Source organism: Xenopus tropicalis, chromosome 2 (genome assembly GCF_000004195.4).
Source record: "Xenopus tropicalis strain Nigerian chromosome 2, UCB_Xtro_10.0, whole genome shotgun sequence".
Classification (NCBI taxonomy): domain Eukaryota; kingdom Metazoa; phylum Chordata; class Amphibia; order Anura; family Pipidae; genus Xenopus; species Xenopus tropicalis.
Genome location: NC_030678.2, coordinates 93,312,719 through 93,338,258, shown reverse-complemented (window position 1 = coordinate 93,338,258; position 25,540 = coordinate 93,312,719). Strand labels below are relative to the sequence as shown.

Below are 25,540 nucleotides of genomic sequence, written 5' to 3'. Positions count from 1 at the left end.
CTATCTATCTATCAATCAATCAATCAATCTAGTTTTTGTAATTGCTTGCATTAAACAGGGCAAAATCTGAAAATGAAAAGTAAAGTCACATTTTATTTTCTGTCCCCATGGGCAGGTCGATAGAATCAACAGTCTACTAAGAAAACACTGTGTAATATAAAAGCATAAAAACTAGATTTTTTGTGGTTCATTTAAAGGTAAATAGTTGAGCACACACTGATGTGCTACCTGTATGAGAAATGTTATTAAACTTAGATAAATTAATCCTAAGACTTCCCACTGTTTGTTTCCAAGGCACATTCAATTATTCAAAACAACAATGACATGATAGAGTGGTGAACAATACATCTTGCACTTAATCTAATGCACTTGCCTGCAAGGCATTTCTATTAAGAACTGTAATACTGTTAAAATAAAATCCTTACAGAAGTGGTCAGAAGGCAGGTTGTGGGGAACCAGGACAAAGTCATCCGTATCACAAGAAGAGTTCTTGCTGCTAGTGCTGGCAGAGTCTTTAGACACCTGCAAGTAGTTTGGTGGACCCAGTGGTGGGGAAGACAGATTTTCTTCCTGGATATGTTGCATGTCTGGCAGAGACTAAGATTAAAGACAGTAATGATTTCTATGGATTCATTCCTTAAAATATAACAGCATGAGTTTACTGAATATTATATTATCTAGGCCTGTTGGAATAACTAGTTCACATAACAAAATGACTTCCACTAGATCAAGAAACCTGATGTCCAAATTACAGGAAGCCCATCACCCATAGACTCTATTTTAAGCAAATTATTCACATTTTAAAAAAGTATTTCCTTTTTTTCTGTACGAATAAAACTGCATCTTTATCAATACTTGCACCAAACTAAGATATCATTGATCAATTCTGGTGGTAAAACTGTAATGTAATAATGTAATTTAATTTGTTATTTAAATTATACTTACAGGTGGTGATGCAAATCGGCAAGATGGTGAGCTTCCACAGGAGCTTCCTGATATACTGGACCCAGAAGAGGTAGGCACCGGGACTGGACAGGCTGGGAACAGAACATGAGGAACATACCTTTGCATGATTTATTTTATTGGGAGATGTGATTTTATAGTACAGCGTGTGTTACATTCAATCTACATACTGAATCAACTGAAATTCTCAGGATAGTTAGTATTACATTTGACCTATAACCGTATATCTATTAACAGGAAACCAGTGCAAACTGCACCAGAATTGAATAATTAGCCCTGTAGCATCAGTTTACATGCAGTTTATTCTGCTTGATAATTTGCGATGACCCCTAAGCTTAGCTTCTCAACAGCTGCTCAAAGCAAACTGAGCATATGCACTGTCCCAGACAGTTCTAACAGAATCCAAGATGAGAAGCTCCTGTGACAACTGTAAAGACCTATATCATTACTACTATAGAGATGCTAAAACTTTAAGCAAGTGCAGTCAGTTTATTATCTAAAACATGGCATTTCTAGCCATATCCATTTTTAGGGTTTAGTTCTCCTACACTGTATCTTGCTTTACTAATAAGAAAAATAAGTTTGCAGTGTAGCACACACAATACTTCAATCTAATATTGATTATGAGTCTACTTACACTTTTTGACTGTAGACACTTGATCGAGAAAAGGATGGTTAAAAAATCCCTCTGCAAGAGAACACAAAAGTTTAAAGTTATAAAAAAATGCGGGCATATAAGCTATTCATGGCATGGAAGAGGTCTTACAAAGCTCCCTGAAAAATCAGCTAGACATCCAGAAATTGCAGCTGAAGTGACACTAACTCAGTGTAAATTACAAATTAAGCAATCAAGCATCAGCAATAGCAATAGGTGCCATTAAGCAAGAGTTGCTAGATTCCCCTAATGTTGTATGTGTGGGGGAAAGAGGGTTGGTGCACTGGGCATATACCACTGACTTAAAGAGATACTGCCACTAGAGATTTTTTACAACTTTCATAACATTGTTTTTTGCATGAGCGTTATAATTTCAGCGTTATAGTATTTGCCCAATGCTTTTTCATTACCTGTCTGATCCCCAATGTTCCTCTAAAAGGGGGCTGCCATATTTGCGCAGCAGTAGCTCGTTAGCTTTAGAAGATATAACCGACAGGTTGAAAAGGGACAGTCAGGTTGGCAAAACAGTCAGGTTTAGGAACTTCAAGTGACAATTACTTACAAAAGCAGCCCTATCAGCTAAAAACTATAAACATGAGCTATAGATAACTTTTAATTTGCATTCATATTTTGAAGAGCAGTTTTTTAGTGTCAGCATCACTTTAAGACTTAAGACTGGGCATATACCACTGAATTAAGTAAAAGGTCAGCTAAAAACATTTAAAAATCCTGCTAAAAATGTTTGCAAAGCTGTTGCTGCTAGGATAAAACTGACAATCTGTGGATTTTGGCAAATGCCATAGACCAGTGGTTCCCAACCTTCCTAATGCCGCGACCCTTTAATACAGTTCCTCATGTTGTGGTGACCCCCAGCCATAAAATTATTCCTAAGACCATCGGAAATATGTGTTTTCCGATTGTCTTAGGCGACCCCTGTGAAAGGGCGGTTTGACCCCCAAAGGGGTCCCGACTCACAGGTTGAGAACCGCTGCCATAGACCTTATTAATTATTGGGCTTGTGGGGGGGCTGTCTGGGCCTCTGTATAACTGAAATGCCAGGGTCTATGTTGAATCACTGTTAAGAATAGGTTGCTGGCGTTTAGAACATGACACTACAAACTAAATAGGATCTCACTTAAATACATATACAAGGTGATAACAAAATAGGCAATCAATATTTTTTTTACGACAAAAAAACTGACTTCAAGTCAGGGCCAGTAGAAATGATGCTTGATTTCAATGTTGTTATTAGGAAAAAAAGGTAAAATATGTATTTTAGGGTGGTAACCTTATCTTCAGGACAATATGAATTTAAATATAAAAATGAGTAAGAATTGAAAAGAATACCAACCCTACTCACTCAATCAAAATACCAACCCTACTCACTGCAAAAGCGTGACATTTTATACATTTATATATAACACAAATAGTCTAGTGGTAAAATGCAGGAGAAAGCACTGTGTATAGTTTTCTGCAAACATATTCATATGATTGAATTAGTTTTCCTTTAATATCAAAGCACATATTGCCCAGAGCTCATATCTTGAATGCACGCCAAACAGCCTAATAATTAACTTTATAAAAAGCAGCCAAGACAAGGTGTGGGCTTCTGAAAGCTTGTACCACTCTGCTTTGTTGTCAGGAAAAAGGGAATTGCAAAACCAACTATGTTCTTTCTCCCATCTCTTCATATAACAATAAAGACTCGGGGACAGAGTGTTCTCATGAGCATTAACACTTCTACTTAAAAAACCATGGAAATGTGTCAATAAAAAGTCTTATTCAACAAAATGAATTTAGATTATACTCTAGAAAACACCTAAAACCACTACCAAAAGAGATTCCCAGGGACTTGGATTAATGCTTAAAAATTGTCTGAATAACCAAGCAATTCAACCAAGCAAAATAATACAAAATACTTTATTACATGAGCACATTAGCAAAGGTATTTTTTTCAAATAAAGATACACAAAAAAGACCTCCATTCTGCTGCCACTTGAAGTGGATGCTGGGAATAAACACAGTAGTTCCAAGGACATTGTAAGTGAATTGTTTTCAATGTTCAAGTATAGTGCACTCCCACAGTTAATGTCCCTGTCAGTCATTAAAAAGTATCCACTTGTAAGCAATAATAGCATCATTCTGTCCAAGAACAATACTTTATACATTAGTACAGCTAGGTTAACAGCCTGCAGCATCTACAATACGAATAAATATAAGTTCCTGTATTACAAACATACACATAAGCGAAGCCTTCGTGTAAGCTTTTGTCAGATTGCAGTGATAAAGCTGAAAACCATGGGTGCTTTGTTTAACAGAATTTTGTTTTCTGGGAATTATGCTACTTGTTCTTAGTAAAATCTCAAGCAGACTATGTCAAATTCACTGCAGTAGGATAATGATAGCCAAGTCTTTCAAAATATTGTAAATATAGTATAGTATAGTATACATTCAGAAGGGAATAAAGGACCTCAGAACATGCATGAGAGCAAACCCCATACCAAGTTGAATGAAATGGAACCTAATCTCATCCGCAGCTCTATAATGAAAGATAGATATGTCCAAGCAACTCGGTTCATTATGTTCCTTTTGCACAAAGAACTCCAGGGACTGCAACTTTGCCATCTGTAGATACAAAATTGACCGTGTCCTACCTCCATATTTAGTTGCCTTAACCCAGAACTGCTTATTAATCATACTGCATCTATACTCCTAAATCAGGCTGCCATATTAAATGAAGTAAATTGCTTTTGACATAGTAGATCACTAGTTTTTCTGATATTTCATATAGGTTTCTTGGGTGAGTAGAAGAAGAGCACTTCCCATACTAAAACATGTTTCACTCTAATTTGGCTAGAGTCTTATCCCAGTGAAAAAAACCCAAACATTTATTTACATAAACAGATATAGTTGCTGCAAATATTCCAACAATTAAGCTCAAAACATATGGCCCATTAACCACAACAACAAAATACAAGAGCAGCCTGGTCATATATAATTCGTTTCAGCAGACGCCCAGGCTGATGGCAGACTCAGGAATAAAGAGGGCCCTATTTGTTTCTTGCAACTTCACTATGCACTATATTGGCAAAAGTATTTGTGCACCCTACTAGTTACTGCAATTTAGTATTTAAGCCACAACCACCATTGCCGACCCAAGAATCACTACATCAAATTATGACATTCTTGACAATTCTGTGCTTCTAACTTTTCCACAGGCCCTGATTCTGTCCAACCATGTCCCCTATGCACAGGTATCCAATCTAAAAACAAACGCACAACAAAAAATAAGCTATGCACCACTGAGAGGATTTTCTTTAATATTCCCTCCATTCTGCACTTGCTCTTTAATGTAGAATAATTACTGTTTATTTTGGCAGCAGAAGTGACGGGTAATTCTACAGCCATGGCTACACCTAAAATATGTCATGGGTGGAGGAAAAACATCCTGCTACACAGAAAAATATAAACAAAGGTAATGAGTGATGAAAATAAAATCCACACAGATATTTAATAAAATATCTTGCCATAAAAACATTAGCAGGAGCGAGACTGTAGGAGTACTTGAAAATAAAGCTGCACTTGTCAGATTTCTGATTAAACAAAATCCCCAGAAATAAACTCTAGGTATATTTTTAAAATTCCCTCATTTGTAATGGTGTATAAGGAAACAAAATGGTTAAGTAAGCAAACTGTACTGTTTTGAGGTGATTAATTTACCCCTCTTGACTGATTCCAAACAATATAAAGAGTTGTGCTGAAACTTCTTTGAATAATAGGTTTCTGTATAGGTCAGGAAGCATTTCATGTATGGGTGCCAAGCTCTAAAAAATTATTTGGACTAACCACTGGCTGCCTGATTAGACAATGGACTGATACAGCCTAATAGCTGAAACCACTATGATAGGTTACCTTTTTGTAAATCTTTCTACACTGTATTTGTATTATGAGCGCATTATTAATTAATATTATCAAGCACCCAGGCATATGCAAGCAAGTTGTAATGACCGTGTGCCCTTTGGACTCTCTGATCCTTGGACACTATCTCTGCATAGGCGGAGGATGACTTTTTTGTTTGGGGAGGCTAAAGATGGTCCATACACAGACTGACCTACAGCTAATGTGACACTTAGTGGATTCACTGCTGGTGTAAAAAATTAACCTCCCAACTACCTCTGGCAGTTCCCACTGACTCCCAGGGATACTGTGCAAAAGTGCGGATGGGGGGGATTTTTTTAACCCTAAAATGCTTAGGATGTAAAAGCATTCATACGTGCACTTCTGTTAGGGGTTCTCTATACATTTGTGTTCAGTTAGGTTAAAGGGGTAGTTCACCTTTAAATTAACTTTTAATATGATGTAGACACTGATATTCTGAGACAATTTGCAATTGGTCCTCTTTTATTTTTAATGGTTTTTCGGTTATTTAGCTTTTTGTTCAGCAGCTCTCCATTTGGTATTTCAGCAGCTATCTGGTTGCTAGGGTCTTATATACCAGGTAGTGGTTTAAACAAGAGATGGGAATATGAATAGTTAAGGGGCCTGCATGGAAAAATAAAACTGTAGCTTCACAGAGCAATACTTTTTGGTCAGTGACCCTCATTTGAAAGCTGGAAAGAGGCAGAAGCAAAAGGCAAATTGTTCAAGAACTATATAAAATTAACTAGGAAGACCAATTGCAAAGTTGCTAGGAATAGGCCATTCTATAATATACTACAAGTTAACTTAAAAGTGAACCTCCCCATTAGATGTGTTTAAGTTAGCTTTATAGAAAGTGAGGCAGCAGGTACTGACATCCTAGGCACGTTATATACAGTGAGACACAGTCTTTATATACAAAACCAGCACATTATATGCCATGAGAAGCAGTGGGTACAGATGGCAGATATTCAGGCCCTGGCACTATAACACTGGCACTGATACACAGCATTGGCCCCACTGTAACTTACTATAAATGAAAAAAACAATGACAAAAGTAAAAAAAAAATAGAATGTGCAAAAAACCATAACAAATATATAAAAGCACAATGAGCTTTGTCAGGGGGAAAAATTAACTTACCCTCCATCTGTTAGGGTAGGGGATATTATAAATGTCAGATGACAAAAAACAATTTAATTCCAGCTAGTGGGTCAGCCTTTAGAACATATACAGTATAGTACCTGTGGGATGAAAACTGCAGCAAAGTTCAAAGCTGGTTCATGGGTAAACTTACAGTCTGCAGATTCTTCTTTTTTAAGTCTTCATTTCTGCAGTTTGCAAAATTTCCCGATCCCTGTCTGCATCTGTGTCTTGATTGGTCAATTTTACTGTCTGTCAAGAAAGCTGTGCTCTGATTGGAGAATATACAAGAAGAAAGATCCAATCAGAGCACAGCTGATTAGAGCAGAACCCGGAGCTTGCAGGGACAGGAGAAGATTTGCAGGACAGCGCAGAAACAGAGCCAGGTTTTTTTATTTTATTTTTTTATTTTTAGGGTGCCAGAGCAGGTTTGGGGAGGCTTAGCCTCCCCTAGCCTTACTGAAAATCCGCCTATGTATCTCTGTCTATCTGTCTATCTATCTATCTATCTATCTGTCATCTGTCTGTTGGTGTGTGTATCTATCGATCTATTTATCTATCTATCATCTACAGCAGTGCTGTCCAACTTCTGCGGTGCCGAGGGCCGGAATTTCTCTCACATACATGGTGGAGGGCCGCTAATGGAAGCCAGTTTTGGCCACTCCCCCATATTAAACCACACCCATTTTATCACAATGGTCGCTGCAGGGATATCACCCATCATTCATATGTTAAAGAATTATATTATGTCATATTAAGACATACCCTTAAATCCGTATGCCTCCTCCCCTGTGGATAGCACAGCAAGGTTCACCTCCCACAGGCAGCATAGGGTAGGCAGAGTATGACACACACAGGCAGCCCTCTGCCTGTCCTATGCTGTCTGTGTGTGCCATACTCTGCCTGTCCTATGCTGCCTGTGTGTGCCATACCCTCCCTGCCCTATGCTGCCAATGTGCCATACTCTGCCTACCCTATGCTGCCTATACACAGGCAGCATAGCCCAGGCAGTACATACAATGTCTGAGGTGTGAAGAGGTGAACAATGTGGGTGATTACAACCTGAGCCTGGGCTGTGAACACCGCAGGGGGTGAACAATGCAGAGATTAAAAGGTGTGAACAACACAGGGGATTACATGTTTAAACAATACAGGGGGATTACAGCCTGAATCTGAGGTGAGAACCATGCAGGGGGCCATTTAATCTCAGTACTGAAACCATTTAAAGTTTACACAAAGGTAAGTCATCAAAGCAGCCAGACAGGTGGGGGGCCACACAGAGGGGGGTTGAGGGCCGCCAGTTGGACAGCACTGATCTACAGAGACCAGGTAACTGGTTATAGGTTTAGTTTAATCGTGCTGGGGTGTTAAAAAATGTACTCTGTATATACTGTATTTACATATCATGCAAGTTACATGAATATAACATATACATATGTTATATACATATAATAGCACAAGGCAGGGGATTTTAGGGAAATGCCCATGTGCCACTGCATGGGGCAATGTAAATGAGTTCTATTGACTTCGCCAATTCATCTACAGATCAGCCTAGGTAACAAATAATAAAGATTCCCTTGGCTATATGATATCTGATTATTCAAATATCAACCAGACCAGGTAAAAAAGAATGTTGGCCAATGACAGCATGGAGCAGTATATGTAGTCCATGACCTATGAAACTTAATGGTCCCTGGCATGTTCAGATTGTTGGCCCAAGAGCCAAGATTGTAGAATAATACAAACAAAGATCTGTTTGCTTGTCTAGATGCCTGGAACTTTACACGTTTGGCCAGGAAGAGCTGCTCGGTATAAGACAGGGGCTATGACAAATAGCAAAAAGCAAAAGAAAGGATATAACCCACAAGACATTATTATAGTAATGAACCATCAAAGGCATGGTTGGAGTTTTAAGTAAAAGGTGCATTCACACAAAAGTTAGATGGTTATCGATGGTTAGATAACTAGGCCTAAATTATGCAATGGGACTCTTTGGCACCCTAGTTATGATCCTGTTCTCATTAATAAGGCCTACTACATATCTAATTAAGAAATAAGCAGTTGCTGTAATTTATAAGTATAATTTTTACGGTGCTAAGCCAATCTAAAGGTATCTAAGCATTACATTAATTTTCTGTTGCATTACAGATGTACAGTAATTATTTACAGTTAGTAATTCCCAACAATGTGGCCCTGCAATTCTTAAATTTTATAAAGTTGCAATATGTAAAAAAAAAAAAATATTTTAAAGCCTGCTTTTACAGCATTCTTTCAAAGTTATTGGCAGTCTGGAAGTTTACTTGATAGCTCTGTGTGTATTTCAAGCCAGGTATTTTGTACATTGGAAGCTATCTTTTAGAAACATTAGTGCTTTTTCCAGAAATACACAAACAATGACAAATGTGCTTCAGAAGGCTACACTTCTCACACCAACAGAGATAACCTGCCAAGTCAAGATAGCTTGAAAGCGCTGCAAATCAGAACAAAATGTTCTTTCCGTGCTGATTACTCACTGAACATCAGTAAAGGACATAACACACAGAATGCAGAATATATTCACCATAAAATGGTTGCCTAAAAATAGCACCAATTAAAAAATATGTACATAAAATGAAATTCTTTAGGTTCAATTTCATTTTCAGTACCCAGGTTCACAAACTAAGAATCTACTGAACTTTGTATGGATACACTGATTAAAAGAAAATTTAGCATTTTTAAAAAGACTACATCACTGTACACTGACTGTGGAGTGGTGTTGTGCCTATTAGTACACAGAAATGTTTAGACAGAAGGGAGTGGATTGGAATTTTCTCCCCGTCATAAATACGCTGGTGGAGAAGACGCCTGGTGTCACATGGCCCTCAGAGTGGGAGGGCCAAATTTTGTAGGGATTACATACAATCCTGCTATAACATCACTGTTTAGTACATACACCACCTTTTGGATCTCAATCGCGCTCACATATACCTTTTAGGCACCTTGCCCTTTATTTCAAGCCACAGTTTGACTTGTGTAGTCATGTAACCACAATGCATGTGTGCATTTCAATAGAAAAAGTAATCCAGTAATCCAGTCTCCAAAATACACAGGACCCTTACGGTTTATAGGTGTTTTAAAAGATTTATTGTAGATTCCAACATCCATATTTATTACCACTTGTGTGAACAGACTATTCTGAAAAACTGTGTCCACAGACACAAGGGAGCCCCAGAATTAACACATGCATTGAGGAAGTAATACATCCAGGTTGCCTGGGAAAAACTCTGCATTGTGGGCATAAACATGGCACTCCATACCATCACTATATTTTATAATATGATACATTAAAGCTGAGTACTGATATGTGCCCATTCAGTAACCCATAAATAGCCATTAAACAGAAAAATGAAACAGTGCATGTTTATTTTTTTTGTTACATAAACTGATGTTTTTGAGAAAGTGACACATACCGAAATCAAGTCTGTCTTTTTGATTTCTCTGAAGCAATGCCAAAAGCAGGTCAGACAGATAAGCAGATGTTTCTCTTGGTATGCTGTAAATTGAAGGCATGTTGAACAAGCAAGTTAGGGATGGTAGAAAGAAATAGGTTGGTGGTTGTAAGGAATATAAATCAAGTTTATATTTATATATATTTATAAAAAAAAGTTACAAAGCAAGACTGTATTTCCATTTTGAATTATAAATCGTGTCTCCAGGTGGCAAGTGAATATTTCTACATATTGATACATTCTGAGATTTATATGATATATATGATCCCACCTGCCTGACCGACTACACTAAGGCCCAAAATGTTGTTTGCTTGTCTTAGTTTTTAATCAAGCCTGGATTTACTTTTTATTCCGTGCTAGACTTCTAAGACATATATTGTAAATAAAGCTGTCTGTGCATAGAATTAACATTTAGATGGCTGACCTATCACAGTACACAGGTTTCTAATAGCGAGGAGCAGGCATGCACCGCAAGCTGTTTCATATTTGTTGCTGAGTATAGCAGTTAGCTGACCTGCCAACACTGTCTGTTTGGAGTCCCTCAAAAGCAAAGCCAGCAGCTGCATAGTAGAGTGTAAATTTCAGTGAGCAGACAGTAATAAGGTCAGGAGTCCCAGACCAGCTGGTGCTGACTCTAATTTTCATTTAGTGTGATTCAGTGGAGGTAGAAGCCCATGTATAACAATGTAGATCATACAAATCTGTCTACCTATATGCTGAGTCTATTTATATCCTGAGATACCAGTATATATTCCATCATACAACTTTTTAGCACTGACAGATATATACTATACTCCATTAAAAATACCTCACATTTGAATTTGTCTGTTTGCAGATGAATATGTTGAAAGTAAAATGCCAACGTTGTGGATGAAATAACAAATGAACCACCTTTCAGTTCCTCAAATGGTTTATAAAGCATTTCCCAGTAAATGACTGTAAGGAACAAGGTGTGGTAGTGTAATGGTAATGGTGAAGGATCAGAAATAAGAAGGTACCAGGCCAGACAGATATTAAAAGAACAGTAATGTTAATAGCTACGGGTTAGAATAAAGAATATGCTGGCACAAGATGCAGAAAAACAAGTAAATTAGATGTGAAAAGGTTTGAACTTGCTAAGTAATTAAGCAAAAAAAGAAGAGAAATGCTTGAAAAAAATAAGAAGGGCTATATGTATCAAAATACAAATGCACACAGCTTCAGTTAAAATTATTAACTATGACTTTTGATTTATGGCAGTGGGGCAAATGGGATTTTCCTTCTGTGACCTTGTGACATGTTGGGTGTCCCTATAGTGATTGGTTTGTGCGATGAAAATCTTATTCAACCATATGGCTCAATATGGCACTATGACATACAATGTGCTGTCTGGCACTAGGAATAGTTTTTGGCAGACTTGAACACAGGCCTTCTGCTTTGAGAGTATTTTTGACCTTGTCACTAGTTAACAGAGAGAGGCTTTATGCTCCTGGGTTTAGTGTACTGAAGCTTTGCCAATTCGGTCAATGTCCCAGGTTCCATTAATTATACTCAGCCGCACTCCACTCTGTCTGCCTTTATATTTCCCATTCCTGTACTTTGCTTTGACCAGAGAGATAGGGGGGAATTCACAAAAGTGGAGGTAGCCCTTTTTTGGAGTAAAAGTGGTGGAAAAACTAGCGGAAAACACTTTCTCCAGATTCACAAACAGAAATCCGCCTAAATTCCGACTCAACCGCCACTTTTCTGTTTTTGGTGGAAGAAAGACAGTTTACAGACACTTTTGTGAATTTGTCGTTGAAACGTCATTTATACGACGTTTTAACAACATTTTTTCCCGACATTTTCAAAATGGAGTAAAGCTCAGTGTAACTCTGTCAGACAAATTCTAAGCTCTTCTGTTTTGTTTTGTTTCCCCCAGTCTCCATTTCACACCTAAGGTAGGGGCCCCATTGGGGGTCATTAACATATTAATGGGGATTAGCAGCCTATTGTTAGGGGACAAGTTTCTGTCTAACCCTAGAACAATAGGTGCAAAAAGCCTCATTAACATTTTATAAACAAGTAAAACAATGATTAAAAAAAGTTTAATTTATATCTTATATATAAAAGGTTTTTACCTCACATTTGCATTGCTACGCTAGTTTTAGCTTAATCAATGAGGCAATAATAAAATTGTGTGTGAATATATTGTAAACATTTTTATTAAAAGGAAAAGTAAAGCCTCCCAGGCAAATTTTTAGTTTTAGCAGCAGTGCCCCCTCTTTAATCACTTCACTGACATTTGCCCCAACTTATCTGTGCCCCATAGCATGTCCAGAACTACAGAGCTGCCCGACAGCATTAGTCGCCACCTGTTCCCAGCAGCCATCTTGGTGGCATATACACACTGGCACCCAAACTGGGATATTGGGGTACAGGGTTGGACTGGCCCAACAGGGCACTGGATAAAAACCCAGTGGGCCCTAGTCCTGTTGGACCTCTATTCACCGGGCATGTTGGTGTGGGGGTCGGATTGCTGCTGCCCAGTAATGAGTAGGGGCGAGAGAAGACGGTATTTAGACCCTTAAATCTTGTTACAGGAGTGGAATTACACAGAAATATAGAAAACATTAGAAAGCCCAGATTGTCCTGAAAAAATGATGTATAGTTTCCCTGGGCAAACTAAAATTATCCCCCAGGAAATGCCCCAAAGTGAAATGACAAATGGCATATGAAATGCAAAATCCTGCTGGTATAATTCGTATCCCAAGGCTCCTGTAGCTGTGGGACTGGGTTTGATGGCACCGACAGATTTACTAACAGCTTAAGGCAAATTCATAAAAAAAATGTCGGGAAAATTACAAAATCTGAAAACTGTCTGTTTAAAAGACAAATTCACAAAAGTGGAGAGAGATGTTTGTGAATTAGGTGGAAAATCCGACAAATCTATCTCCACTTTTATTGTGTCGGAATATCACCACTTTTGTGAATTCCCCCCAAAGAGTTGTTTTTTCGGAGTTCCTGGATGTGCTTGTATCCTAAATCTGTCCAAGGACCAGGATCTGTGTCTATCCGTGAATCATGTTATTATTTTTTCTCCTGGTCCTTGTATGTTGCTCCTATTGCTAGTCTAGGTATCTCTTCCTTGTTTCTAATCTCTACCTGCTTCTTTGCTCTCCGCTTAAACTTTTCACCTGCCCCTTATGCAATTTGGACTTCTGCATTTAAACTTAGTCTGTTTGTGACTTTTTTCTTGTTAAACCCATGTCTGTATTGCATATAGTAACTTAAACTTCAGTGCCTCCCTGCACATACATCTAGCATTCTAATTTGCCTTTGAGGGTCATCCTAAGTAAAATATAGAGATTACAGAAAGAGGAGAAAGTCTGTGCCAGATCCTGAGCTTCCCCTGGGTTTTAGATAACCCTACCCAATACTGTTTTTTTGAAGAACGAAAATATAAGAATGTCGATGGTTGTAAACTTGCGAATGCAGATAACCTTATCCGCGCTTAAGCTAATATTAGTACCCAATGTAATATTCAACCAGTGACACCCCACCAATAAAGTGAAATTAAGATAACCTAACGTGAACAGCTGCCTTCCTCCAAACTAATCCTCTAGCAAAGAAAAAAACTGTCTCAAAACAGAGTTGGCGCTCTCACAAAACAAATCACCATGTGATGTGAATTAATTCAAATAATTTATTAGTGAATCATAATAAAAACAAATACACATAATTAATTCTAACAATAAAAAATCTAAATAAAATACATCAGTATACAGGAAGATCCAAGATTCAATAGAGGAACTATAATAAATACATGATAAAAGACCTAATAATTCATAGTATTTCACTTAGAATGATTCAAGGATTCAATTTAGAGACACAATGAATTTAACAATAAATTAAGTAGAGAGGATGTAAAAATACAAAATAAAGGGATAAAAAATTGCACATATGCCCTATCCAAAATTACAAGGTGAAAACAACTACAGCAGCATCTACTCAACAAATACTGCACATATGGACAAACCTGTCCCTGAGGAGAACTAACTTCCCTATTAATACCCAAGACGGGGAAAAAAGTATTTCAGAAAACGGTAAGACGTTTAGTTCAGCACGCAGCTTAAAACATGTGAAGTTGCATTTAGCACAAGTGATTGTATTGCTATGTATACTAATAGCGCTTAGGAGTTAGTTAGGAGTTAGCGCTATTAGTATACATAGCAATACAATCACTTGTGCTAAATGCAACTTCACATGTTTTAAGCTGCGTGCTGAACTAAACGTCTTACCGTTTTCTGAAATACTTTTTTCCCCGTCTTGGGTATTAATAGGGAAGTTAGTTCTCCTCAGGGACAGTTTTGTCCATATGTGCAGTATTTGTTGAGTAGATGCTGCTGTAGTTGTTTTCACCTTGTAATTTTGGATAGGGCATATGTGCAATTTTTTATCCCTTTATTTTGTATTTTTACATCCTCTCTACTTAATTTATTGTTAAATTCATTGTGTCTCTAAATTGAATCCTTGAATCATTCTAAGTGAAATACTATGAATTATTAGGTCTTTTATCATGTATTTATTATAGTTCCTCTATTGAATCTTGGATCTTCCTGTATACTGATGTATTTTATTTAGATTTTTTATTGTTAGAATTAATTATGTGTATTTGTTTTTATTATGATTCACTAATAAATTATTTGAATTAATTCACATCACATGGTGATTTGTTTTGTGAGAGCGCCAACTCTGTTTTGAGACAGAGATGGTTGTAAACTTATTGGTAAATGTAAGCAATTGTTTGTATATCACTTTGTCTTCCCTGGACCTGCCTCTTAAGGGCTCTGGTACATGGGGAGATTAGTCGCCCGCGACAAATCTCCCTTGTCACGGGCGACTAATCTCCCCAAACTACCATCCCACCGGCGAAAATGTAAGTCACCGGTGGGATGGCACACGCTGCGCAGGCGATTTCGGCAAATCGCCGAAGTTGCCTCGCAAGGCATTTTTGCCAATTTGCCGAAATCGCCTGTGCAGCGTGTGCCATCCCACCGGCGACTTACATTTTCGCCGGCGGGATGGTAGTTCGGGGAGGCAACTTCGGTGATTTGCCGCAATCGCCTGCGCAGCGTGTGCCATCCCACCGGTGACTTACATTTTCGCCGGTGGGATGGTAGTTTGGGGAGATTAGTCGCCCGTGACAAGGGAGATTTGTCGCGGGCGACTAATCTCCCCATGTACCAGAGCCCTTAAGAGGCAGGTCCAGGGAAGACAAAGTGATATACAAACACTTTTCGGGGAGTTCGGGGAGATTAGTCGCCCGTGACAAGGGAGATTTTTCACGGGCGACTATTCTCCCCGTGTGCCAGAGCCCTAAAACAATGCAAGAAAAGTCATTTTTTTTACAGGTCAGCCAGCTTGCAACATTGTTTTAGGAGTAAGTGCTAGGAGTGCAGAGAAAGTACAGCTACAAATACATACTGTTCTTAATAGCAATTCATTTTCAAACAACTTCAAACCATTTAAATGTTGTAATTTGTTGCTCAGAATTTCATTTTATGCAAAACTAGCTTGTGGTTGTAGAAATTAGGTAATATTCAGCATAGTGTACTCCCAACTGAATATCAAGGAGGGTTATATCTGCAGTCACTCATAATGCTTTCAGTATTAGTTGCAAGGCACCCTATTTTCTTGCTCAAGTAGTACTTCCATGTGTAGAGTAATACAAGGTAATTAAACAAAAGGCTGCTTAACTTGCAAAAGCTATATAAACAAATTATGATGCAGGGGAAAAGTATATGGTAACATCATGATATTAAAAGATAATTTTGTACTAACCTAGGGACAAGATTTTTATTTTTCTCATAAAACAGTCTCAAATCTTGTGGGCTATTAGCCTGTAAAAAAAAACCAAAAGTTATGGTACTGAGTTAAAGAATGCACTACAGCTGTGAAGCAAATATAAGGGGATGACAGTAGAGATTTAACTGTGGGCGACAAATCTTACCATTGTCCTTAAAGCTCAGCGCTTTGTAAGTCTTTTTTACCAAGTAGTATCCATTAGTTAATAAATAAATAATTAGCCCATACAGCTAGAGACATAGGCCTACTGAAAAATACCTCAGAGAGCAGCATTGCATTTAAAATATTGCATTTGTTTATCTGTATTCATGTTATAAGAAAAGGTGGTGACCATATTTTGGACCAAGTTGGGCTACAAAATTAAGGTTTGAACCCTAATATATATACGCATGTTTTCTAAAGCGTAAGCGCATCATTACAATTTATATCTTAGGGGTTCAGCTACTTAAAATTACATATTCTTTTATTTTAGTAAAAAAAAAATTGGGGTTGAGATGCCTTTTAAGTGAGACTAAAACTGTATTTGCATTCTTCTCTATGTATTGTGATGGATTATCTGCAGGGCAAGTTACCCTCCCATATAGATTGTACTTTGTATTTATCTATTATTATCTTAATAATCCCCTGTTTGTATTAATGTATTCTACTGTACAGCGCTGCATACACAAGTAGCGCTTTATAAATAAAGATATACATACATACATAGGGCAGATTTCAATCTTATTTCAGTGATGTTTCAATGTAGTGTGTGCTATTTATCCTGTAAACAACACACACATTTAAATAATGACAAACCTTTCCAAATGACAAAGTGCAATGGTCCTTGCTTTATAGTACTAGAGATATTTTAATTTTTAAGCTCCAGGCACACCATGTAAATAAGATGTGTCTTTAATTAGAATAATAGACTTTAGGGCTTCAAGTTCTTCTATCAATAAATAATTTTAAGATGGAAGGACACATGCAGCAATGTAACACACAGTGTTACCTGAAAGGGTGGTTTGCCAACAAGACATTGATAAATGACTGTTCCAATGCTCCACAGGTCTGCTTTTGCATCATAATGCTGTGACATTATAACTTCTGGAGCCTAGAAACAAAAATAGATTAAACAATCAATACTGAAATCCATGGTACTAAAACATCAGCTAATTAGTCATTAAGAAGCATGAATTCACTGCAGTAATTCAGCTATGTGTCTGAAAATTGCCAGCTGTGCAACACAACTAAATGATATGCTCAACATAGAGCAGAGTTACCAAAAATCCTGATATATGTCAAGACAATCATAACAATGTGCTAACAAAGGGTAAATGCTTAATACTGATTATTTTTAGCTGAAGATATACATCAAGTTATACAATTCTGGAAATATTGTACACTATTAATATCACAGTACGACCTATGTTCTGTGACCCTATGCAACTGGTATGTTTTCATAAATGAAAAAATACAATTCTACCTTTTCTTTGTAATCATGGTCTTTTCAAATTCTAACAAAATAAGAAGCCACTGTAACCTTTATGATTCTGGCAATGCAACATTTGTATGAGACACCTAATTATATAAACTGTCACAGGCCATGGAGACCCCAAAAGCTCACAGCAAAACTGTGTCTTTCTATCAGTTTTCTTTTCTATCTGGCATTTGTCACAGTGTACCACCACCTAGGTCTGCTTTGGGCAACCAATATATTTCCAAATTTGTATTTATGGTTGCAATATACTGGAATATTTAAATAATTATGCAGATACAGTAGGTTACAAGATACAATCTTGCTTTTAGAATCTTTTTGCAATTCTACAAACTGCAAGTTCATTTGAATCACAGCAAAGGTGTTAGAATGCATACATGTTTAATTTCTGCTCCAATTTTTTTTTAAATTTTTTAGATGTTAATAAAAAAACAAGATCTCCATTTGCTACAAAAATGTCTGACATTTTATATAACTGTGCACATGTTAATGCTACAAAAATGTCAGCATTATATTGATAACAAGAGAAAATGATATATGTGTAACTTACCATGTACATTGGGGATCCACATAATGTAGCAGCCATCATATTGCTCTGCAGATAACGGGCAAAGCCAAAGTCCGCTAAGACATAAGATATAGAATAAACATAAAATTCCTTGAGCAATAAACAGTAGTGTGCAGTTATCTACAAAACATAGAATTATCAACAGTGCTTATAATGATATGATCACATAAAAAAATGTTTTGATAAATGATGTATGCATATTTAATGTCCCCTGTAATATATCTGTTAATCAAGCTCCTACATTGTTAAACACTAAATGGATGTCATTCTGTGTATTTCAAGGTGACATAAGGAGAATAATTTTCAATATGTTGCCAAGCATAAATGAAATAATTAAAAGGTTTTGGATGTAATGGGGAAAAAACATATATAGGTTTTTCTTAGTAGTGACTTTGTTGCATCTAATGTGAGTTTACAATATCTTTGTTGCATTTTTTGTTGCATTTTTAATAAAAAACTTGCTATGGGTCCACAAAGTCTATACTATAAAAATGGGTGCAGTAAGTTTCAGACAGTTGTTGCAGCTCCAATCAACAGTATGAACCACCCCACTGACAATAAAGATATGTAAACATCATAGGTAAAGTAGTTAGTATTATAACATATATGGTTACATAGTAATCTGCTATACAGCTCCATAAAAAGAGCTGCCACCTTACTGCCAAAGCAAGACTTTGTACAACAGTTTGCAATCCCTGGTCTATGCCATTCCACTGAGGCTTTGCAAACAAAGTATTGAAGGTAATAATTTCTGAGTATGAGAAGTTCCGACTAACAGATCTTTTATTATTTCCTTTGGTGTAGACATGTCTAATAATTTAGGCTTACCAATTTTGATCCGGATACCACTGAAGGTAGCTTTTTTCCGGGACGCATAAGATAGAAGAATATTCTGTGGTTTTAGGTCCCGGTGGATAATGCCCTTGCTGTGTAGAACTCGCATGGCAGCAGCAATTTGCTGTAGAAAAATTCGGATGGTGTCTTCACTCAGTGTCCCTTTAGCTGCTCGTGTAAAATCAGATGATGAATATAATTAATAATACATTGATAAATACAACATTTACAGGAATTGTTTGTTTGGTTTTGAATGGTATTGTCTGTATGGTATTTGTTACACTGTGTAAGAAACACATTTAATATTACAAAACAGAGGCCTAGAACACATGAAATAAAGGTGCATTAAGTCTGTTCACTTTAAATTAACTTTTAGTATACTGTTGACAGTGGTATTCCAAGGCAAGTGTTCTTCTTTAAAGGCCCCCATACACGTTGAGATCCGCTCGCTTTATCTTCACCCGATATCCCCACCTACGGGTGAGCGATATCGGGGGTCGTGTAGGTTAAAAAAAAAAAATCATTCGATCGTTTGGCCCTGGGACCAAACAATCTAATTATATTAGTGTCAATGGGGCAGTCGGTTCGGGGACCACATCAACGAGCTGATGCGGTCCCCGATCCTACTGAATTTTCTAACCTGGCTGACCGATATCTGGCCAATTTTAGGCCAGATATCGGTCAGGCAAGCCCCTTGTTTCTGCCCCTACACTGGCTGATAAGCTGCCGAATCGGTCCAAGGGACCGATATCGGCAGCTACTATCGGCCCGTGTATGGGGACCTTTAGTTCTTGTGGGTTTCAAATTATAATAGTTTTTTTTTGTTTTATATCTCTCTAGCTTGAAATCTAAACAAACTGATTGCTAGAGTGTAGGTAATTACCCTTTGACGCAGTTTGGTTGCCGGGGTTAATGACTTTAACCACCACTGGGTATTTATTGGTTGTGTGCTAGAAATAAACTAATAATAATAATAAAATAAAAGACTGGTTAAAAAGTTTTTTTATAATAGGCATCTCTATAACACACTAAAAGTTAGTTTAAAGGTTAACTTCCTTTTTAAGATGCTATATTATTATACAGTGTACATAAAATCTGCATTACTACATATAGTTGTGTATAGACATGTATCTGCAATTTATGCAATTCACTATTTCCCTATATAGGTTTACTCAAGTTTAATTTAGGTATTATTATATTTATATATTTTGTTTTTATATATTTATATTTGGTTGTAAATGCAGCTCTAATTACAATCTGTATTTGGATTCTCACTCAACTGGCCCCATCAATATGGCATACTGGTCTAGTTTCCATGCCTGCTTTTTGTAGCCCAAATGTAAAATACAATATAACAATAACACTATATTGAAGAATAATCTTAGAAAAGTCTTTTTCATCCTGGAAGATTTGAAAGGATCTTGAGAGGTTAATTTTACTCTAGGAGCCATTATATTCTGAAGGTGGGCAAGTCCTATGTATAATGAAATTAACTTTGTAGCGGAATATATACTTAAAAGTCACAAGTGTTCAAAACAAAATGACAAAGTAAAGTTTAAAGATCAAACATTTTACAACAATATTTTTTTCAAATGTCCTGACTATTTTCCTAAAGTGTCTTTGACCATTGTTATATGCCAACGTCGAACTAGAAGTATTACAATTTTTGCATAATATTTATATAATAAAGTTTACCTAATATACAATGCAAATAGAAATAGGCAAACTTGTCAGGTGTTATGTGTATAAAAAATAGGGATGCACCACATGCAGGATTCTGTTTGGGATTCATCAGAATCCCAGCACTTTTTAAGTATTCAGATTGGAATGAATGTGCTGAATTCTAACTGTTCAGACAATCTGTATCCAAAACCTTAATGTAATATGACTTTACAGCTCAGGACAAGTAAACATGTTGCTTTTTTTTTTACAGTTGATTACTTTTTTCTGTTCATAAATGAATATGCAAATTAGGGTTTGGATTTTGTTTATATTAGCCCAAATATCTTGTGAAGGATTTAGTAATTGGCCAAATCCCAAAAGTATGGATTTGGTGCATAATTTAGACACAAATAATCTGCCAAGCATAAAGCAGTTCTGCAAGTAAGATGACTGTGATCATCAGTATAGTTTTTCATTTGTTTGAAGGCCCTATTGCAAACAGCAGGGCAAGGCAGTGATATAGCCAGCACCAAAGCTAAACTACACAAGCACATTTTTTGCTTAAAAAAGAGGTTTTGCTCCCTCGGTTATTGTATGCTACATTAAGACATGTTCAGTAAAAAAAAACAAAAAAACAAATGTTTATCTATTGAGCAGTGAGATAAGCCAGGTGCTAGATTTCTCCCTGCCAATGTCTAGACAGTAAGAAAACAATGAAGCAATATTTAACACCACATGCACTGACGCAAGCACACTTGTAATAAAATGTTGTGATGCTACATCAAATGATGCAGATATAATTTATCTGGAGAATAAAAAGTCCCCAAGCAAAACTACAGAACAAGGCAGGCAATAAACAGAAAAATCCGTGGTAAAGGAAAGTTTTTCTTTCCATAGTTTCCCCACCTTCAAAATAACAACAAAATAATTACTTTAGAACTAAGTTTAAAAATTGACAAAACTAGGTGCCGGTGTATTGGGGAGAAAGTATCGCAATGTTCAGACTGTAATATCACACGCAGACAGCAAAACATTCAAATTTGCCTCTTTCATAGTAAATCATCAGTAAGTGTTTCGAAGAAGTAATGGCTTAAACCGCAGGTACACCAGTAGGGCTGGTGTAGAGCTATTACCATGTAGGTCTCTGAAAAGTTATATTTAAGTGTTTTGTGGACAGCAAAATGCTTTACACTGCACTATATGCAATAGCTATCAGAACTGACACATATAAAATGCATAACATAAGACAGCAGTAGAGGCGTATTACAACATGAAACAAGTACATGATGCTCTAATTACTACTAAGGCTATGAACAAACATGGGGGAAGCAGGATTTCAAATATATTTTTTGATTATTTAAAGATTTCGTAGACAATATTGCAAATCACATGTTTTCTAATGACCAAAAGCTCCCCTACCAAAATGTCACATTACATTCACCAAAAAAAGCCATAAAAACTGCAGAAGATGTATATTGAAAATATAGAGTAAATACAGAGTAAATTAATTAGTAATGCATCCTTGTTTTTGATCTTATAACATCTTAGTTTTAGTAGTGATACCAAACTAAGGGATTGCCAGCTGCAGAGAAATCAACTGATCTGCTTAAAGCCCTATATAAATCAAAGACTCTGTAGACTTATTAAATTAGCCAGCCATGTCTTACAAAGCTCAAGGTATATTTAGCTAATGAATATAGCAGTGTTGTTAAATAAAGCATAACTAGAGCATTTGGCTAGTTTACATTATAACCTGTTGCTATCATTAAGGTACAGCAGTAGCTTCAATAACCAAACATAAGCCACCATAGCAATGGCATCTGTAATTTTGAGGCAATCTACAAACATAACCAACCAAAATCATGGCTAAATATAAAAACAATGGTATTGCAAATTGTTCCCTGGGGTTATCGGCATGAATGAGACAAATTACTTTACTTTCATACAAACTGATCATCTACACCTAATATCTGAGGTAATAAATAAATAAAAGCTTAGTTAGACTTATTGGAACACTGCCAAGCTACTCTTTAGTCAATGTGTCTGGCCTTCTTCCATGAGGTAAATATGCTGCCTAAAAGATCTTGATTATGAAATACTTTGGAATAGGTCCAGGCATCAGTGGGTCCCTTGGTAAGAATCATCGAACTCGAGTGTTTCACATTAAATTAAAAAGAAGGCTAAAAAAGCAGTAGCACCTAACCTGTAATGCTAGCAGAATATGGTCATAACTGGCTTGCTGAAAAAGCAGACCTGTGGCGTATTTTAACACTCACTGATGCCTAAATTGGCTGATAATAACCTATTTGGATAAAAACAAAAAAAATTGGGTTGATGGGACCATTTGCTGTGACCATCTGCGGTTAAGGGGACTGTACAGGCACAAAGTAAGTGAGTTTGCTCTGTTTTTAACAATCTTTTCCCCTCTACTATTTCTTAAAAATCCATTTAAGTTTATCCCTTTTATAGTGAACCTGGTATGCAAGCACTCAAAGGGGGTTATGTAATAAAAGGCACTAATTTTGCCCAGGAGCAGTAACCCATATCAACTAATAAGCTGGTAGAATTTACTGGTCACCTGTTCATAAGCAAACATCTTATTGGTTGCTATGGGTTACTGCTCCTGGGCATACTTAGTGCCTTTTATTACAAAGGATGTCAGGATATGTTAAGTATACATGCTGGGAGATAGCAAGTTAAACTATAGGGAAAGATATATAATTTTCAAGATTTTTCCAACATAACATTTCTATAAAAGAAACATTTAAGTAATTTTTTTAATGTCTAAAATGGTGTGTAATCATTGAAACATACTGAAGGGGTGCATAATTTGTAAATTTACCTAGTATCCCATTTAAAAATCCCTTTAAAGGAGAAGGAAACTCATTTTGGCATTTTATTACCAATAGATTAGTCACAATAGTGCAAGATAGAATGCTATATTTATTTTGCAGACTGCTTTACCATAATAAACAGCCATAGAATCTCCCTCTGTTTGTTTAAGATAGCAGCTGCCATTTTAGCTTGGTCTACTTTCCAGGTAGCATCTTTCAGGCTTTCAGCTCAGATTACAGAGATGGGTTGGGGAAAAGCGGAAGGGAGGGGGAGAGATATGATCTTCAAGATCATTCATGTAATGTTTAAATATATATGTAAGCTCTAAAAGTGTCAGTTCCTGTAAACCATGCATGTTGTATCATTTGTAAGACTTTTGCACAATCTGGCTCCACAGAACACAATCAATTACAATTCATTGCCTAGTGTAGCAAACAATATATACTTGATCTATAATTAAAAATTTGATAATATTTATTTCCAAACTATCATCAGAATTCATGATGATGGTGGATGTGAGATCACAATAAAAACATTGAGAAATTGAAATTTAATGGACACATTAAGGTTAAACATTCAGTGAAAAAACAGAAAGTATGTCTGGAAGGCAGAACAGAGGCAATTATGCCATCCTGCCCACATTGGCCATAACTGGGAGATGTGTTTTGTGTTACTTTTGCCAATGCATTCCCCTGTATGTTAATCTACCTACAATGGATGATGTACTTTTGGAAAGTGAAGGAAGAATATAATTAACATGAAAAAACATTTGACATCTTCAGGATCCATATTGTCAAATAATGTTTATTTCTTAACTAAAGCTTTAAGTCATGTGATGGCCATGCTATGAGGAGTTACCTAAGTTATTCTTGATGCAATGTAATTTCACCAGAAAAAGCCATGAGTGCAGCAAACAGTGTTGAGGTACAGACTAACAGTTGTGGATTCCTTGTATTTGACTTTTTAAAAAAATGTTTTTGTGATGGACTTTTTCACAAACAATGTGTTCCTGAATAGGATTGGTGGTGCTTAATTAGCCTGTCAATCACTCACCTACTGATTAGGGGTGGGGTTTCATTACTGTTTTAAGCTTTGTTTTTTCACTCTGTGGTTATCCTGACGAAGGGAGGGAGTTCCCCCCCGAAACTTTGATTTTTTTTGGTGGTACATTGGCATTATAAATGGGGTAAGCTCCCCAGCTGAAATTTTGCTTGAGTGCAGTCTCTATTTCTGCTTTGTTCTATTCCTAGTATAAGGAACTGCTAGCCATCTCTATTGATGAATGTGCCACCAAAGATCAAAAACAGTAGAACTGAATCAGCATATAGCTGATAATTCAAATGGTTTATTGGCTGACTGCACTAGCATTTGGCACAGGTAGTGTTTCAATTTAATGAATAGGGGCTGCCATCTAGCTATTAATTACAAATCTCAGTTGTCTTACATTTATCTGTAAATGTAATTGTTACTAAATGCAGTATCTCTCTGATAGCTGCAGAACTGCAGGTTACCAGTCCGCAAGAAATAGCAAACATACCCAAGTGATATAATTAGCCTGTTGCCTAATATTTTTCCCTTCAAAGTCATCTGTAATCCAGACAGTGTTTCCACTAGTGCAAAATCTCTATGACATGTGATGGCACTGAAGAAACATTGTCTTAACAACAACCTAACTGACCTTTGTTTGTTTAATAATTGCATCATGGGTTGTTTCTGCCTTTTTCCGCCATATTTATCCACATGTATCCTTATCTTCTCCCAACACCACCACTAAAGCACCAAAGTTTGCTAACAGTCTCTTGAGGCAACTTCGTTGATTTCCACAAATCGCGGTGCCGAGTATGCCATCCCACCGGCGATTTACATTTTCGCCGGTGGGATGTCATTTCGGGGAGATTAGTCGCCCGCGAACAGGGAGATTTGTCGCGGGCGACTAATCTCCCCGTGTGCCAGAGCCCTAAAACAAAGGTTAGCATACGACTGAATCATAATGCAGGCCTATGCAGCCCCATTAAAAGAGGGCCACATTATTGGGTTGATGCAGTTCTCCCCAAAGGATTTTTCTTGCCTGCCCATTTGCCAATAGATATCTGTATGATTTTGTTAGAAATGGGTCAGGCCCCATGCACAGGACAACAGAATGGAGCAGGCCCCATGCACAGACTGATCTTGGTCT

General features: G+C 36.9%; 1 protein-coding gene across 1 annotated transcript in view; it reads right to left on the bottom strand.

Annotated features, from left to right (window-relative positions):
- The window catches only part of ulk2 (unc-51 like autophagy activating kinase 2), a 75,198-nt gene that overhangs the window by 20,101 nt on the left and 29,557 nt on the right, over positions 1-25,540 (bottom strand). The window contains exons 6-13 of the mRNA XM_004911627.4: positions 18,862-19,035; positions 18,016-18,089; positions 16,980-17,081; positions 15,968-16,026; positions 10,127-10,209; positions 1,601-1,651; positions 946-1,037; positions 426-597 (exon numbers count right to left, since the gene is read on the bottom strand). Of these exons, the coding sequence (XP_004911684.1) occupies positions 426-597; positions 946-1,037; positions 1,601-1,651; positions 10,127-10,209; positions 15,968-16,026; positions 16,980-17,081; positions 18,016-18,089; positions 18,862-19,035 (807 nt within the window). The remainder of the gene's footprint in view (positions 1-425; positions 598-945; positions 1,038-1,600; positions 1,652-10,126; positions 10,210-15,967; positions 16,027-16,979; positions 17,082-18,015; positions 18,090-18,861; positions 19,036-25,540) is intronic.